This window comes from Neoarius graeffei, chromosome 7, assembly GCF_027579695.1.
Source record: "Neoarius graeffei isolate fNeoGra1 chromosome 7, fNeoGra1.pri, whole genome shotgun sequence".
Lineage (NCBI taxonomy): Eukaryota > Metazoa > Chordata > Actinopteri > Siluriformes > Ariidae > Neoarius > Neoarius graeffei.
In genome coordinates, this window is record NC_083575.1 from 12,626,209 (window position 1) to 12,640,268 (window position 14,060).

Consider the following 14,060-nt stretch of genomic DNA (forward strand, 5'->3'; position numbering starts at 1 on the left):
TCTCTTTACAACAGTCTGTAAACGTCTGGGGACTGAGGAGACAAGTTGCTCAAGTTTAGGGATAGGAATGTTAACCCATTCTTGTCTAATGTAGGATTCTAGTTGCTCAACTGTCTTAGGTCTTTTTTGTCATATCTTCCGTTTTATGATGCGCCAAATGTTTTCTATGGGTGAAAGATCTGGACTGCAGGCTGGCCAGTTCAGTACCCGGACCCTTCTTCTACGCAGCCATGATGCTGTAATTGATGCAGTATGTGGTTTGGCATTGTCATGCTGGAAAATGCAAGGTCTTCCCTGAAAGAGACGTCGTCTGGATGGGAGCATATGCTGCTCTAGAACCTGGATATACCTTTCAGCATTGATGGTGTCTTTCCAGATGTGTAAGCTGCCCATGCCACACGCACTAATGCAACCCCATACCATCAGAGATGCAGGCTTCTGAACTGAGCGCTGATAACAACTTGGGTCGTCCTTCTCCTCTTTAGTCCGAATGACACAGCGTCCCTGATTTCCATAAAGAACTTCAAATTTTGATTCGTCTGACCACAGAACAGTTTTCCACTTTGCCACAGTCCATTTTAAATGAGCCTTGGCCCAGAGAAGACGTCTGCGCTTCTGGATCATGTTTAGATACGGCTTCTTCTTTGAACTGAAGAGTTTTAGCTGGCAACGGCAGATGGCACGGTGAATTGTGTTCACAGATAATGTTCTCTGGAAATATTCCTGAGCCCATTTTGTGATTTCCAATACAGAAGCATGCCTGTATGTGATGCAGTGCCGTCTAAGGGCCCGAAGATCACGGGCACCCAGTATGGTTTTCCGGCCTTGACCCTTACGCACAGAGATTCTTCCAGATTCTCTGAATCTTTTGATATTATGCACTGTAGATGATATGTTCAAACTCTTTGCAATTTTACACTGTCGAACTCCTTTCTGATATTGCTCCACTATTTGTCAGCGCAGAATTAGGGGGATTGGTGATCCTCTTCCCATCTTTACTTCTGAGAGCCGCTGCCACTCCAAGATGCTCTTTTTATACCCAGTCATGTTAATGACCTAAACTTGACTTGACTATTGCCAATTGACCTAATGAGTTGCAACTGTTCCAGCTGTTCCTTTTTTGTACCTTTAACTTTTCCAGCCTCTTATTGCCCCTGTCCCAACTTTTTTGAGATGTGTTGCTGTCATGAAATTTCAAATGAGCCAATATTTGGCATGAAATTTCAAAATGTCTCACTTTCGACATTTGATTTGTTGTCTATTATGAATACAAAATCAGTTTTTGAGATTTGTAAATTATTGCATTCCGTTTTTATTTACAATTTGTACTTTGTCCCAACTTTTTTGGAATCGGGGTTGTACAATCATTCTACCAGAAAAACAGAACAGGTCAAAGAGACCATTGAAACCCAAACCCAATACTGCGGTGACATTCATGTACGTGATGAGTGTATGCATGTGTGAGTAAAGCACTTCTGACTGCAACTGTATGTGTACACACACACACACACGTATGTGACAGATCAAAGGGAAAAACATAATTCAGCGTGGTAAACAGGGCTGAGAACTGGTGGCTGTCAAGTTCATTTGTATAGCGCTTTTAACAACATCGTTGCAAAGCAGAACTGTGACGGTCACTACATAGGATTGACATCATTTTCATTTCCGGCAGCCCAGAGTCCTTGGAAAGAACGAACTTATGTTTTGGAGTAATGCTTCCTTTCCAGCAGGACATGTGGACCTAAACCATGTCAACAAATCCAAGCCACCAATTTCCTACCTACAGCATTAGTACATCAGTAAAAGACTTCCACTTTATTTATTTTAATTCAATGTTCCAGAAATAGTTTATGATCAAAAACATTATCCAAGATGTCTTGGATTGTATCGACAGACTGGATGAAATGCATCAAGTTGATATTTCTTATCCATTTATTAAATCATCTTTGAACAATAAATATTCAATGTAGTCATAGTGTTCTTCATAGTGGACAGCGTTGTTTGTTCAACAATATCAGGTTGGCATCTTCATGTGAATCCATAGTTTCTGGGGCTAGCGTTTCATGATTTAATCTGATAAACATGGACACAAAAATAAATCCATGGTAAACATCAGGCACAGTTTACTAGTTTTTAAAGTTTTGTTGCAAGAGGATACTTTTTTTTTTTTAAACACACATTTCTGCTGTTCCTGACATCACGATATACTTCATAGAAGGCATCATGAAGAAGATCAAAAAGAGAAATCCAATGGTTTAGTACAAAAAATACTCCTGTTCTCAGGATATTGATGGAAAATTGTAAAACAAAAAAAGCTGTACACTTTCAGCAGTCAGTAAAAAGTCTGTTTTATACAGTAGGCACTATAAATGATAGCTGTTGCAAACATTAGTTAGGACACATTTTTCACTTGTTGGTTGGTGTTTTTTTTAATGGATACTCTGAAGATTTAAAAAAGTGGATAAACTGTGAGGTTTGTTTCTTTCTGATTTTATATAGCTGTAAACACTGCAAAACACAAGTTGTAAGGAAACTACGCCTTTAATAAAATCACTAGAGCATTTCTTCAGTGCTTTGGTGCCTTCACCAGTCAAAACATAAATTACAGTCTAAAGCATGTTTAAATTATTAAAATGCTTGTGTAACGTGAGTTTCATAAGCTAACGAGAGAGAGGGCTTCTTTATCAGATGTCGATGATGACGAAAATCTCTGGTTTTTCTTTGTCCCATATCTGCATAGCCGAGTAGGTAATAGCTTTCACTTCTGTGCCCTGTGAAGAGATCATTCATTGCTCTGAAAATGCTTTGAAAAATCCATCACCAGTTCTGGCATCTATGCTTTAGCCTGTTCTTGAAAATAACAAAACCATATAATGTCTGAAGTACTGTCTGGAGTAATATGTGAAGGATCCGGGTCATACATTAAACAAAAACATTTTCTGCGAGATTATTCTTTTAGAGCAAGTTACTTACTTGTGGATGTTTTGCCAGGTTGAACTCCTCCCCCCAACTACAACACAAGAAGTAAAAAAAATTTAATTGAATGCTGGAAAATGACCGAAATGAAAACATGTTCATGTCCTGCAACATACAGAACCATGAAAATATAATGCTGACTTCACAAGGTGTGGTTCCCAGTGTGACTTTCAGCTCAGCTCCATGGTTTTTAGCCCATCAGAGAATAACTTTATTTATTAATTTTTACTTCTTTCCCCACCAGTACAGAAAATAAACATTATTTAAACACTTTCATGGCCTAGCAACCAAATCACTTGATAGCAAGATGAAAAACGTTTGCACACTGTCCTGGCATCTCAGATATCATCAGGGAATATTTTACTGCAGAACAGTTTAAGTAAATTGGGCTCAAAAAACAGAATAAATAACTTTTTTCATGAAAAAAATATTTCTTGGTTTTGGTGATTTGAAACAAGTCCTTAAGTTGTTCTGTTCCATTCTGTGCTCCAACACACTACACATCTACCAATAAAGATGACTTCAGCAGATTAACATGGGTGTGTCTTGTATTATTGCCATCAGCGTGGACAAAGTATCCAACTTCATGACTTAAATGCTGCTTAGCCCACACTGTGAGGACATGGAGAGGCTGACGCACTGTCTGACAGATTACCTCAACTTCTGTGCAGACGTGGTCTCCCCCGCTAAGACTGTACGGTGTTACCCTAATAACAAGCCATGGGTAACACAGGAAGTCAAAGTTGTCAACAGGAAGAAGGCCGCCTTCAGGAGCAGGGATAGGCCAAGGTTACATTAGACCGTATCTGTCTCATTTTCTTCGCGGATGCACTGTCCGTTCACATTAAAACGCCGGGAAACGCCGGGAAACGGGAATCCGCCAGGGCCCACGTATTCAACCCAGTGCGTGTCTGGTCCGGTGCTGTGTAAACATTGAGGATACGCGGATACGCTGTGCTGAGCTCTAGCTGACGTCGTCATTGGACAACGTCACTGTGACATCCACCTTCCTGATTCGCTGGCGTTGGTCATGTGACGCGACTGCTGAAAAACGGCACGGACTTCCGCCTTGTATCACCTTTCATTAAAGAGTATAAAAGTATGAAAATACTGCAAATACTGATGCAAATACTGCCCATTGTGTAGTTATGATTGTCTTTAGGCTTGCCATCCTTCCACTTGCAAGTGGTAAGTGACTTGCGCATGCCCGATATGCACTGGGATCACACACACAGCAGCTCAGTCCCGAATCACTGCTCGTGCGCTTCACTCGCGCGCTCTGTGAGCTGCGCAGGGCCGGGGAGTGCACACCCTCCAGAGGGCACTCGCTGTTCAGGGCGGAGTGATTTGGAGCGCAGGATGCCTGCGGAGCCGAGCCACTGAGGAGAAATTTACACATTACACATTTACACATTTCAACTTGCGTGCCGTCTAATTAGTCATGTGATTAGCGTATCCGTGTATTGGCGTTGCTGTGTGCACACGAATCGTATATTGGCGTTGCTGTGTGCACGCTAATCATTTTTAAAAACGTTAATCTGATGATCCGCTGATACGGTCTAATGTAAACCCCACCATAGGGAGGCGATGAAAGCAGCACAGCAGGTGGTGAAACACTGCATGAGGGAAGCTAAGGACAACTACAGGAGAAAGGTGGAGTGGAAGCTGAAGGAAAACAGCATAAGGGAGGTCTGGGAAGGTGTGAAAACCATCACAGGCCACAATACAAAGACCAGAGTCGTTGAGGGGACAGTGGAGAGGGCGAACGAGTTGAATGACTTCTTCAAATCGGTTCAACCAGCCCACGTCCCCCCACCCTCTCCCTCACTGCAGCCATCTCTCCTTCTTCCCTCAACACACCTCCCCCCTGTCATCACAGCAGCCCCCTCCCCCACCTCAACACAGACTCCTCCATGCATAACTGCAGACCAGGTCAGAGGTCAACTGAGGAAGCTTCACCCCAGGAAAGCAGCAGGCCTGGACAAGGTATGTCCCCGACTACTGAAGACCTGCGCTGCTGAACTGGGTGAACCACTCCGACGCATCTTCAACCTCAGCCTGCAGCTGGGGAGAGTGCCAACCCCCTGGAAGACATCATGTATCGTTCCAGTTCCCAAAAAGAATCGGCCCAGCGAGCTGAACGACTTCCGACCGGTGGCACTCACTTCACATCTGATGAAGACGTTGGAGCGGCTCTTTCTCAGCCTCCTCAGACCCCAGGTACAACATGCCCAGGACTGTCTGCAGTTTGCGTACCGGGCAGGTGTTGGTGTGGAAGACGCCATCCTCTACCTGCTACACCAAGCCCACTCGCATCTGGATAAGGGAAATGGCATAGTGAGGATCCTCTTCTTGGACTTCGAGTGCCTTCAACACCATCCAGCCCCTATTGCTTCAGGACAAACTGAACAGGATGCAAGTGGACCCCTGCCTGGTCACCTGGATCTCCAGCTACCTCACTGACAGGCCGCAGTACGTCAGGCTGAAGGACATCACGTCTGACACTGTGATTAGCAGCACTGGAGCACCCCAGGGCACGGTGCTGGCCCCTCTTCTCTTCACCCTGTACACCGCGGACTTCTGCTACAACTCGGAGCTGTGTCACATTCAGAAGTTTGCCAATGACACAGCCATCGTTGGGTGTATCAGTGACGACAGAGAAGAGTATAGGAGCCTGGTGAGGGACTTTGCTGTGTGGTGCAACAGGAACCATCTGCAGCTCAACACCTTGAAGACCAAGGAGCTGGTCATTGACTTTGGGAGGTCCAGACCAAGGTCACGACCAGTTCTGATTGAGGGAATCGAGGTGGGAGGCTGTGGATTCCTACAAGTACCTCGGGCTGTGGCTGGACAGCAAACTGGACTGGACTTGCAGCACCAATCACTTACACAGGAAGGGGCAGAGCAGGCTATACTTCCTTAGGAGGCTGCGGTCCTTTAACATCTGCAGGAAACTCCTGTGGATGTTCTATCAGTCTGTGGTCGCCAGTGTCCTGTTTTACACCGTGGTGTGCTGGGGGGGCAGCACATCCAAGGAGGACACATCCAGGCTGGACAAACTGATCAGGCGGGCCGGCTCTGTGGTCGGCATGAAGCTGGACTCTCTGGTGACGGTGGCAGAGAAGAGGTCTATGGACAAACTACTGAACATCATGGACGATGCCAGTCACCCTCTGCACACTGTCATCAGCAACCAGAGGAGCCTGTTCAGTGACAGAATGCTCCTTCCCAAGTGCAGGACAAACAGATTCAAAAACTCCTTTGTCCCTCATGCCATCAGACTGTACAACTCCTCTCTGGGGGGGAGGAGGGGTAACAGGAGGACAGAGGATGGGAAGGAGCAGTAGCCTAGCCTAACAATAATAGGGCTGGGTATCACCAGATACCTCACGATACGATACTATGGCGATATTTTGCCCACAATAACGATAATATCACGGTACAGCGATTCTGCGATAATCGATATATTGCAAGAAATTTCAACCACATCACGATATCTGTGTCACTGAAGAAAATCAGAATTTATTGACCACTGTAAAATTACATTTCACATACATAACTACACACTCTTGCCAGACATATTTGTCTCTATTCCACTGCTGGCAAAACCAAGAGTTGCTTCACTACAACATACAGAAAATTCCCATTTCTGTGCTAGTATTATCAACTTTTCTGTAAGCATGGACACATCAGTGCTGCTTAACAAGCAGAATCAAATTGTTTTATGAAAACTTAAAACTTGCACTGCAGACTGCACATACATTTCAGTGCTAACACTAATATCAATTTGTTCTTTGTAAACATATACCTGAGAACATTTAACTTGTGCTTATTTTGCAGGAACAACACACTGTCTGAAACACATTGAAAAGTGCAGTGGGCATCTTAGTCTCCCTGAGCACAATTATGAAACAAAGTGCAGTGTGGGTCAGTGTCCACACACTGAAACTGAACTGAAACCTCAGTGAATCATGTTTCTTCTGAACTTTGAGTAAATACTCAAAATAAAATGCAGTGTCTCACACACACTAAAATTGAAAATACAAGATAAAGTGCAGATTCTTGCCTTTGGCCTTAAATGACAAAATTAAGTTCACAGTTACAGTAAGTCACACATCACTGAAGTAGACGGGAGGACTTTGGCGCTGTCCAGTGTAGTTTGCTTCGGGTCGGGTTTCGGTGGCTCCGGCTGAGCTAATATGTCGGGGTGGTGTCGTGCTAAGTAAGTTCGCAAGTTTGCTGTGTTACCTGAATATCTAATTGGAGCGAAACAGGTTTTGCAGAGTGCGTACTCTTTGTCCGGCTCACTGTTTTTTTTTCTCCTTTCCTTTGGAATCCAAAGTGCCTCCAAACATCTGCTTTAAAGTTCGGCGGCGTCTCTAGGTTTACGTTAACAGCCATGCTTGCTTGTTTTTTTTCCTCACTGCGACCGCCGGGAAAAAAAGAGAAGATGAAGAGTGCCTTGCAGTGAGGGAGCGGCACAGCGACACCTCGCGGAGCGGAGGTGCGGAAGTCGTACTGGATTTACAACCCGTCTGAAACATGATTTATTATTTGAAAAAATATCGATATTCAAATTTTGAGCATCGATATTGAATCGGAAGACAAAGTATTGCGATATATCGCCGTATCGATATTTTTGCACACCCCCTAAACAATAAGCAATACCGGACAATGTGCAATATAAAGTGCAATATCTTTCCTGCTCTCCCCCCCACACACACACACTTACCCTAACCCCACTTCTCCCCCCCTTCCCCTCTTCCCCATATCATATTCTTTTATATTTGTATATGTAAATACTTAATTTATCTAGATGTTTTCTCTATTTCTTTTCTCTGTTTATCTATAATGATGCTGCTGGAATCTTAATTTCCCTGAGGGAACCCTCCCAAAGGGATCAATAAAGTTTTATCTAATCTAATCAAAAGTACAGATCCCACTGGCCAAATGTTACTCCGATACAAGTGAAAGTTGTACAGTCAAATTTTTACTTAAGTACTGAAGTACTTGATTTAAAAAATACTTAAGTATTAAAAGTAAATTTTCTGTCAATGCATTGTTGTATTATTGCCACAACGCTTACAAAACCTAACGCTTCTGAAGGAACCAACTGGATTTACAAAATGAATGTATGCTGTGCCATCATGGTGGTTTAATGTTACGCTAGCTAGTCAGTGAAGCTCCACCTGACATACTAGCAAACTCTTTTCAAACTCAAAATCATATTGGGTTGCTAACATGATGAGAAAATAAAGATTTCTACATTGTTTATTTGCCAAAATTATGCTAAAACATTTCTGAAAGCACTTCAGGTAAGTTAACATTATTCATGTTAGTGTAACTCCATTTTTACATGCTAACTAACAGTGTCCAAGTTAACTAGCTGTGTTAACGTTAGCCATGGACAAAGCTATGGTGACTTGGCAGGCAAATCCACAGGAAGTCATTCGACTAACTAGACTGCATAGCTACTGCAACGTTATCACTAGCTCTAAAGCTAGTGATAACTTCATTGCAAGCTTTCTCTTGGAATAAAGCGTTTATACATATCTCAATATGCTTCCACAGGTTGGACGGCGAGCTTTTTTGTATGGTTCGTTTTAGGCAAACGAAGCAAATATTTAAAATGAAATGAATCTTTAACCCTTTCAGAAAACTGAAACATGGGTTCTAGTTATGGCCATGGGTGTGTGCATTCTCCAGAAGAACTGCCTCCTTCCATTCTGCCATCAACTGATCGTGTTCAAATAATGCTCCTGAGAAATCAGTGAACTTGATTTTATACAGTCCGTGGATGTGATGTGACCCTAGTGATTACTGATAGGCTGTCTCAGTGTCCCCTGCGAAAAAACCAAATCATCTCATCTCATTATCTCTAGTCACTTTATCCTGTTCTACAGGGTCGCAGGCAAGCTGGAGCCTATCCCAGCTGACTACGGGTGAAAGGCGGGGTACACCCTGGACAAGTCGCCAGGTCATCACAGGGCTGACACATAGACACAGACAACCATTCACACTCACATTCACACCTACGGTCAATTTAGAGTCACCAGTTAACCTAACCTGTATGTCTTTGGACTGTGGGGGAAACCGGAGCACCCGGAGGAAACCCACGCGGACACGGGGAGAACATGCAAACTCCGCACAGAAAGGCCCTTGCCGGCCACGGGGCTCGAACCCGGACCTTCTTGCTGTGAGGCGACAGCACTAACCACTACACCACCGTGCCGCCCCTGAGTGGCATGTGATGGGCAGTTTTAATAGAAACTGGGTTAGTAATGATGAATACTTAGTTTGAACTCCTAGTTCCTCACAGATGTACCTGGAACTAGAGCAATAACAGTCACTGATCAATTTTCTGATAGTTTCATCAGGCCATGTTTTGGACACTTGGGTAAAGAGAAGGGTGGAGCCATCACTAATCACCTCTTGGTGAGGAGTCAGACAGGGTGCCAGCCAGAGGTGCCTGGTAAACCCAGAGGTGCCTTGCACGCTGCTTGGAATGTCTGCCAAAGGCTTCAGTGAGATATGAATGGAACTCCCATGTCTGAAAACTCTAATCTTTTACTGAGTGAGGGTGGGGTCTTTGAGGATAAATCAAACTAGCGCTGTTCATGCCTGTCACGGGAGTAAGCCTAGGACACCAGAGGTGAAGAATGCAATCAAGTTAAAGAAGGAGGCCTTCTGAGTAATGCTCATGGAGAGTTCTTCTGCTTCAATTGAGAGGTATCAGGGAATCAGAAGGGCTGTAGCAAAAGCAATTGCAGAAGCAAAAACTTGGGCCTGAGAGGGATTTGAGGACGCTGTGGAAAGACTTCTCACGGACCTAAAAATGTTCTGACAAACCGTTAACTTGCTTTATAATGGCCATGTTGAGCAAATCTGGTGGAGTGTCGATCTCTACTGGGAATACTGTTGAACGATCCAGATGTTCTCTTGGAATTTCCCGGGGCAGCTGATTCCGGTGAAGGGAGAAATGCTGCTCTTATAGTTATATAATGGACATAAAGTCCAGACTTTCAGCTTTCATTTGAGGGTATCCACATTAAAATTGGATGAAGGGTTTAGGAGTTTCAGCTCCTTAACATGTGCCACCCTGTTTTTAAAGGGACCAAAAGTAATTGGACAATTGACTCAAAAGCTATTTCATGGGCAGGTGTGGGCAATTCCTTCGTTATGTCATTCTCAATTAAGCAGATAAAAGGCCTGGAGTTGATTTGAGGTGTGGTGCTTGCATTTGGAAGATTTTGCTGTGAAGAAAACATGCGGTCAAAGGAGCTCTCCATGCAGGTGAAACAAGCCATCCTTAAGCTGCGAAAACAGAAAAAACCCATCCGAGAAATTGCTACTATATTAGGAGTGGCAAAATCTACAGTTTGGTACATTCTTAGAAAGAAAGAAAGCACTGGTGAACTCATCAATGCAAAAAGACCTGGACGCCCACAGAAGACAACAGTGGTGGATGATCGCAGAATAATTTCCATGGTAAAGAGAAACCCCTTCACAACAGCCAACCAAGTGAACAACACTCTCCAGGAGGTAGGCGTATCAATATCCAAATCTACCATAAAAAAAAAAGACTGTATGAAAATAAATACAGAGGGTTCACTGCACGGTGCAAGCCACTCATAAGCCTCAAGAATAAAAAGGCTAGATTGGACTTTGCTAAAAAACATCTAAAAAAAAGCCAGCACAGTTCTGGAAGAACATTCTTTGGACAGATGAAACCAAGATCAACCTCTACCAGAATGATGGAAAGAAAAAAGTATGGCAAAGGCGTGGTACAGCTCATGATCCAAAGCATACCACATCATCTGTAAAACACGGTGGAGGCAGTGTGATGGCTTGGGCATGCATGGCTGCCAGTGGCACTGGGTCACTAGTGTTTATTGATGATGTGACACAGGACAGAAGCAGCCGGATGAATTCTGAGGTATTCAGAGACATACTGTGCGCTCAAATCCAGCCAAACCAATTGGTCGGCGTTTCATAATACAGATGGACAATCACCCAAAACATAAAGCCAAAGCAACCCAGGAGTTTATAAAAGCAAAGAAGTGGAATATTCTTGAATGGCCAAGTCAGTCACCTGATCTCAACCCAATTGAGCATGCATTTCACTTGTTAAAGACTAGACTTCAGACAGAAAGGCCCACAAACAAACAGCAGCTGAAAACCGCTGCAGTAAAGGCCTGGCAGAGCATTAAAAAGGAGGAAACACAGCATCTGGTGATGTCCATGAGTTCAAGACTTCAGGCAGTCATTGCCAACAAAGGGTTTTCAACCAAGTATTAGAAATGAACATTTTATTTAGTTATTTAATTTGTCCAATTACGTTTGAGCCCCTGAAATGAAGGGATTGTGTTTAAAAATGCTTTAGTTCCTCACATTTTTATGCAATCATTTTATTTAACCCACTGAATTAAAGCTGAAAGTCTGAACTTCAACTGCATCTGAATTGTTTTGTTCAAAATTCATTGTGGTAATGTACAGAACCAAAATTAGAAAAATGTTGTCCCTGTCCAAATATTTATGGACCTAACTGTATATTTCATGAAATATGGCACCGTGATCCTCACATCAGAGACATTAAACAATGAATTTCCTTTTCTTGGACTTCCGTGAGTGGGTTGCACTGGGACAGTCTCTCTGCAGGTCTTGAGTGTCAGTAGATGATTATAAACAGGGTTAGGGTTAACCCCAACCCTAAACCTACCCTTATATGCACAAGGGGCTCTCTCACAGATCTTTCTTTATTGTGACGGTCACCTTGCTCACTAAAAATGCCTTTAAAATCAGTCACAGAGATAAGACATTTTGTCACTAAATGGTGACGTGCTAGAAACAAACTGATATTTTCCCTGAAATCAGCACCCAAAAATTAGTGTAAAACACCCTTCATCTTTTAGTCAGCAAAACTGATGCAGGGCGGTGTAATAATAATAATAAAAGTGAAGATTTAGAAAAAAAAAATGTACTAAAAATTAAGGAAAAGAGCATGACGTTTCAATGCCGCTCGGACACCATTATCAAGCGAGTGTTCCTAAGCTGTCAATGTCAAAACAATTAAAAATAGATTTTTATCATTCTAAACAAAAAGTTTTGCCATCAATCAGATTCCTTACAGGCCAAACTTTTTGTTTTGCATTATGCTAATCTATTTTAAAACGTTTTGACACTGACTTTGCTTATGAACACTTGCTTGACAATGGTGTCCGAGCGGCACTGAAACGTCATGTTCTTTTTCTTAATAATAATAATAAGCCACTAGCGGCCTTGACGGGCCCTCGCACGTGTGGTTCCGCAACCCAGGACATCCCGCCACCCAACAAAACAGTCACATGTCATATATTCATCAAATGTTCAAAGGTGATGTGCATGTTGCAAATGCCATGACTGCTTGACGGATGAGAGATAGACAAAGACTGTGTGTGTGTTTCCATGGTGTGAAGATGTACATTTATATATGTACCACACTATACGTGTTTCCTCCTTATCTCTATCTCACGCTGTAATCTTAAGTCTTCTTAGCTTTCCTGTGTCTGCAGTGTGTGTGTGTGTGTGTGTGTGTGTGTGTGTACATGCAGAGTTTTCATATGTCTGCAACAAAATGCACAATGATGGCAGGTCACTATTATTGTGTGTGTGTGTGTGTGTGTGTGCGCGCGTGTGTGTTGCTAGGACAACTATCATGATTCATGTCATTTTTGTACTGATCTAAGGGTTCTGAGCAAGGTTCTGGCCATAAGTTCTGAAGAGTTTTGTTTCAATTAGGGGGCGCTATGAAGTCCCTGGGCCATGCCTGGGGCCAAACGTCTGTGGCTGAGAAGCGGTTACAATGACTGATGTGTGTAACAAATTTCATGAGTTTTCGTGCATGGCAAATGCCTCAAACAAAGCCAAACGCGACAGAAAAATAATAATAATAATAATAATAATAATCCTTCGAAAAACAATAGGGTCTTCGCACCGAACGGTGCTCGGGCCCTAATAATGGTGGCACGGTGGTGTAGTGGTTAGCACTGTCGTCTCACAGCAAGAAGGTCCGGGTTCGAGCCCCGTGGCCGGCAAGGGCCTTTCTGTGTGGAGTTTGCATGTTCTCCCCGTGTCCGTGTGGGTTTCCTCCGGGTGCTCCGGTTTCCCCCACAGTCCAAAGACATGTAGGTTAGGTTAACTGGTGACTCTAAATTGACCGTAGGTCTGAATGTGAGTGCGAATGGTTGTCTGTGTCTATGTGTCAACCCTGTGATGACCTGGCGACTTGTCCAGGGTGTACCCCGCCTTTCGCCCGTAGTCAGCTGGGATAGGCTCCAGCTTGCCTGCGACCATGTAGAACAGGATAAAGTGGCTAGAGATAATGAGATGAGAGGTTTCACTCTACAGTCCAGTCATTCTGTTTCAAAAAAAATTATTGATATATTTGAGCTGTTTTACCCCTGTATAAAACTGAAATATGTATATTTGAATATCCTGTGACCCCATAATGCGAATACCGGTTCATGATAATGGTAAAGAACTGGAAATATGAGAAAGCCTGGAGTTCGGCACACCATTCCCTGCACAAATTCTGGGAAATGAACCTGCCTTACTGGCAACAAATAAATACCGCTTTCATTCAGGGATACAAACTGCAGAGGAACTGAGTTCAGAGTTCCTGGAAGAGGTGAAATGCCTTCTTCCCATGTGGAATTGTTTTTTTTTCTAGACTAAATCAGGCACAATCATTCAACCAGTGTTCTCAAGCATAGACCAATGAATATTTCCTTTAAATAGCAGCGTAGTCACTCCTACATCACTTAAGTCACTGAATCTCCGAGCATTCTGCTAACAAATGGCCACATTGTGGGGTAAAAGCCATACACATGATTTATAAACAGATGTACAACAGATTTATTCTGCTTGGTATGCAGGGTGGTGCATCTTCTCATCCTCACCAAATACTGGAGTAAAATTCCATACTGAAACTACAGATAATCCTGTACTAAGAAAGCATTCTTAAAAATAAGCTGACATAAACCTTGCGTAAACATTCAAATCTCTACACAGTGTACTTTGAAAACTGCATTCCTGACCTCATTACC

The 14,060-nt window shown here is 43.2% G+C and overlaps 1 protein-coding gene across 2 annotated transcripts in view; it reads right to left on the minus strand.

Moving 5' to 3' along the window:
• Positions 1 to 1,914: 1,914 nt before the first annotated feature.
• The window catches only part of zbtb8os (zinc finger and BTB domain containing 8 opposite strand), a 57,582-nt gene continuing 45,436 nt past the window's right edge, over positions 1,915 to 14,060 (minus strand). For both annotated transcript variants that reach the window (XM_060925306.1, XM_060925307.1), the window contains 2 exons: positions 2,974 to 3,010; positions 1,915 to 2,771 (listed from right to left, as the gene is read on the minus strand). In XM_060925306.1, the coding sequence (XP_060781289.1) occupies positions 2,629 to 2,771; positions 2,974 to 3,010 (180 nt within the window). In that variant the 3' untranslated portion in view covers positions 1,915 to 2,628. The remainder of the gene's footprint in view (positions 2,772 to 2,973; positions 3,011 to 14,060) is intronic.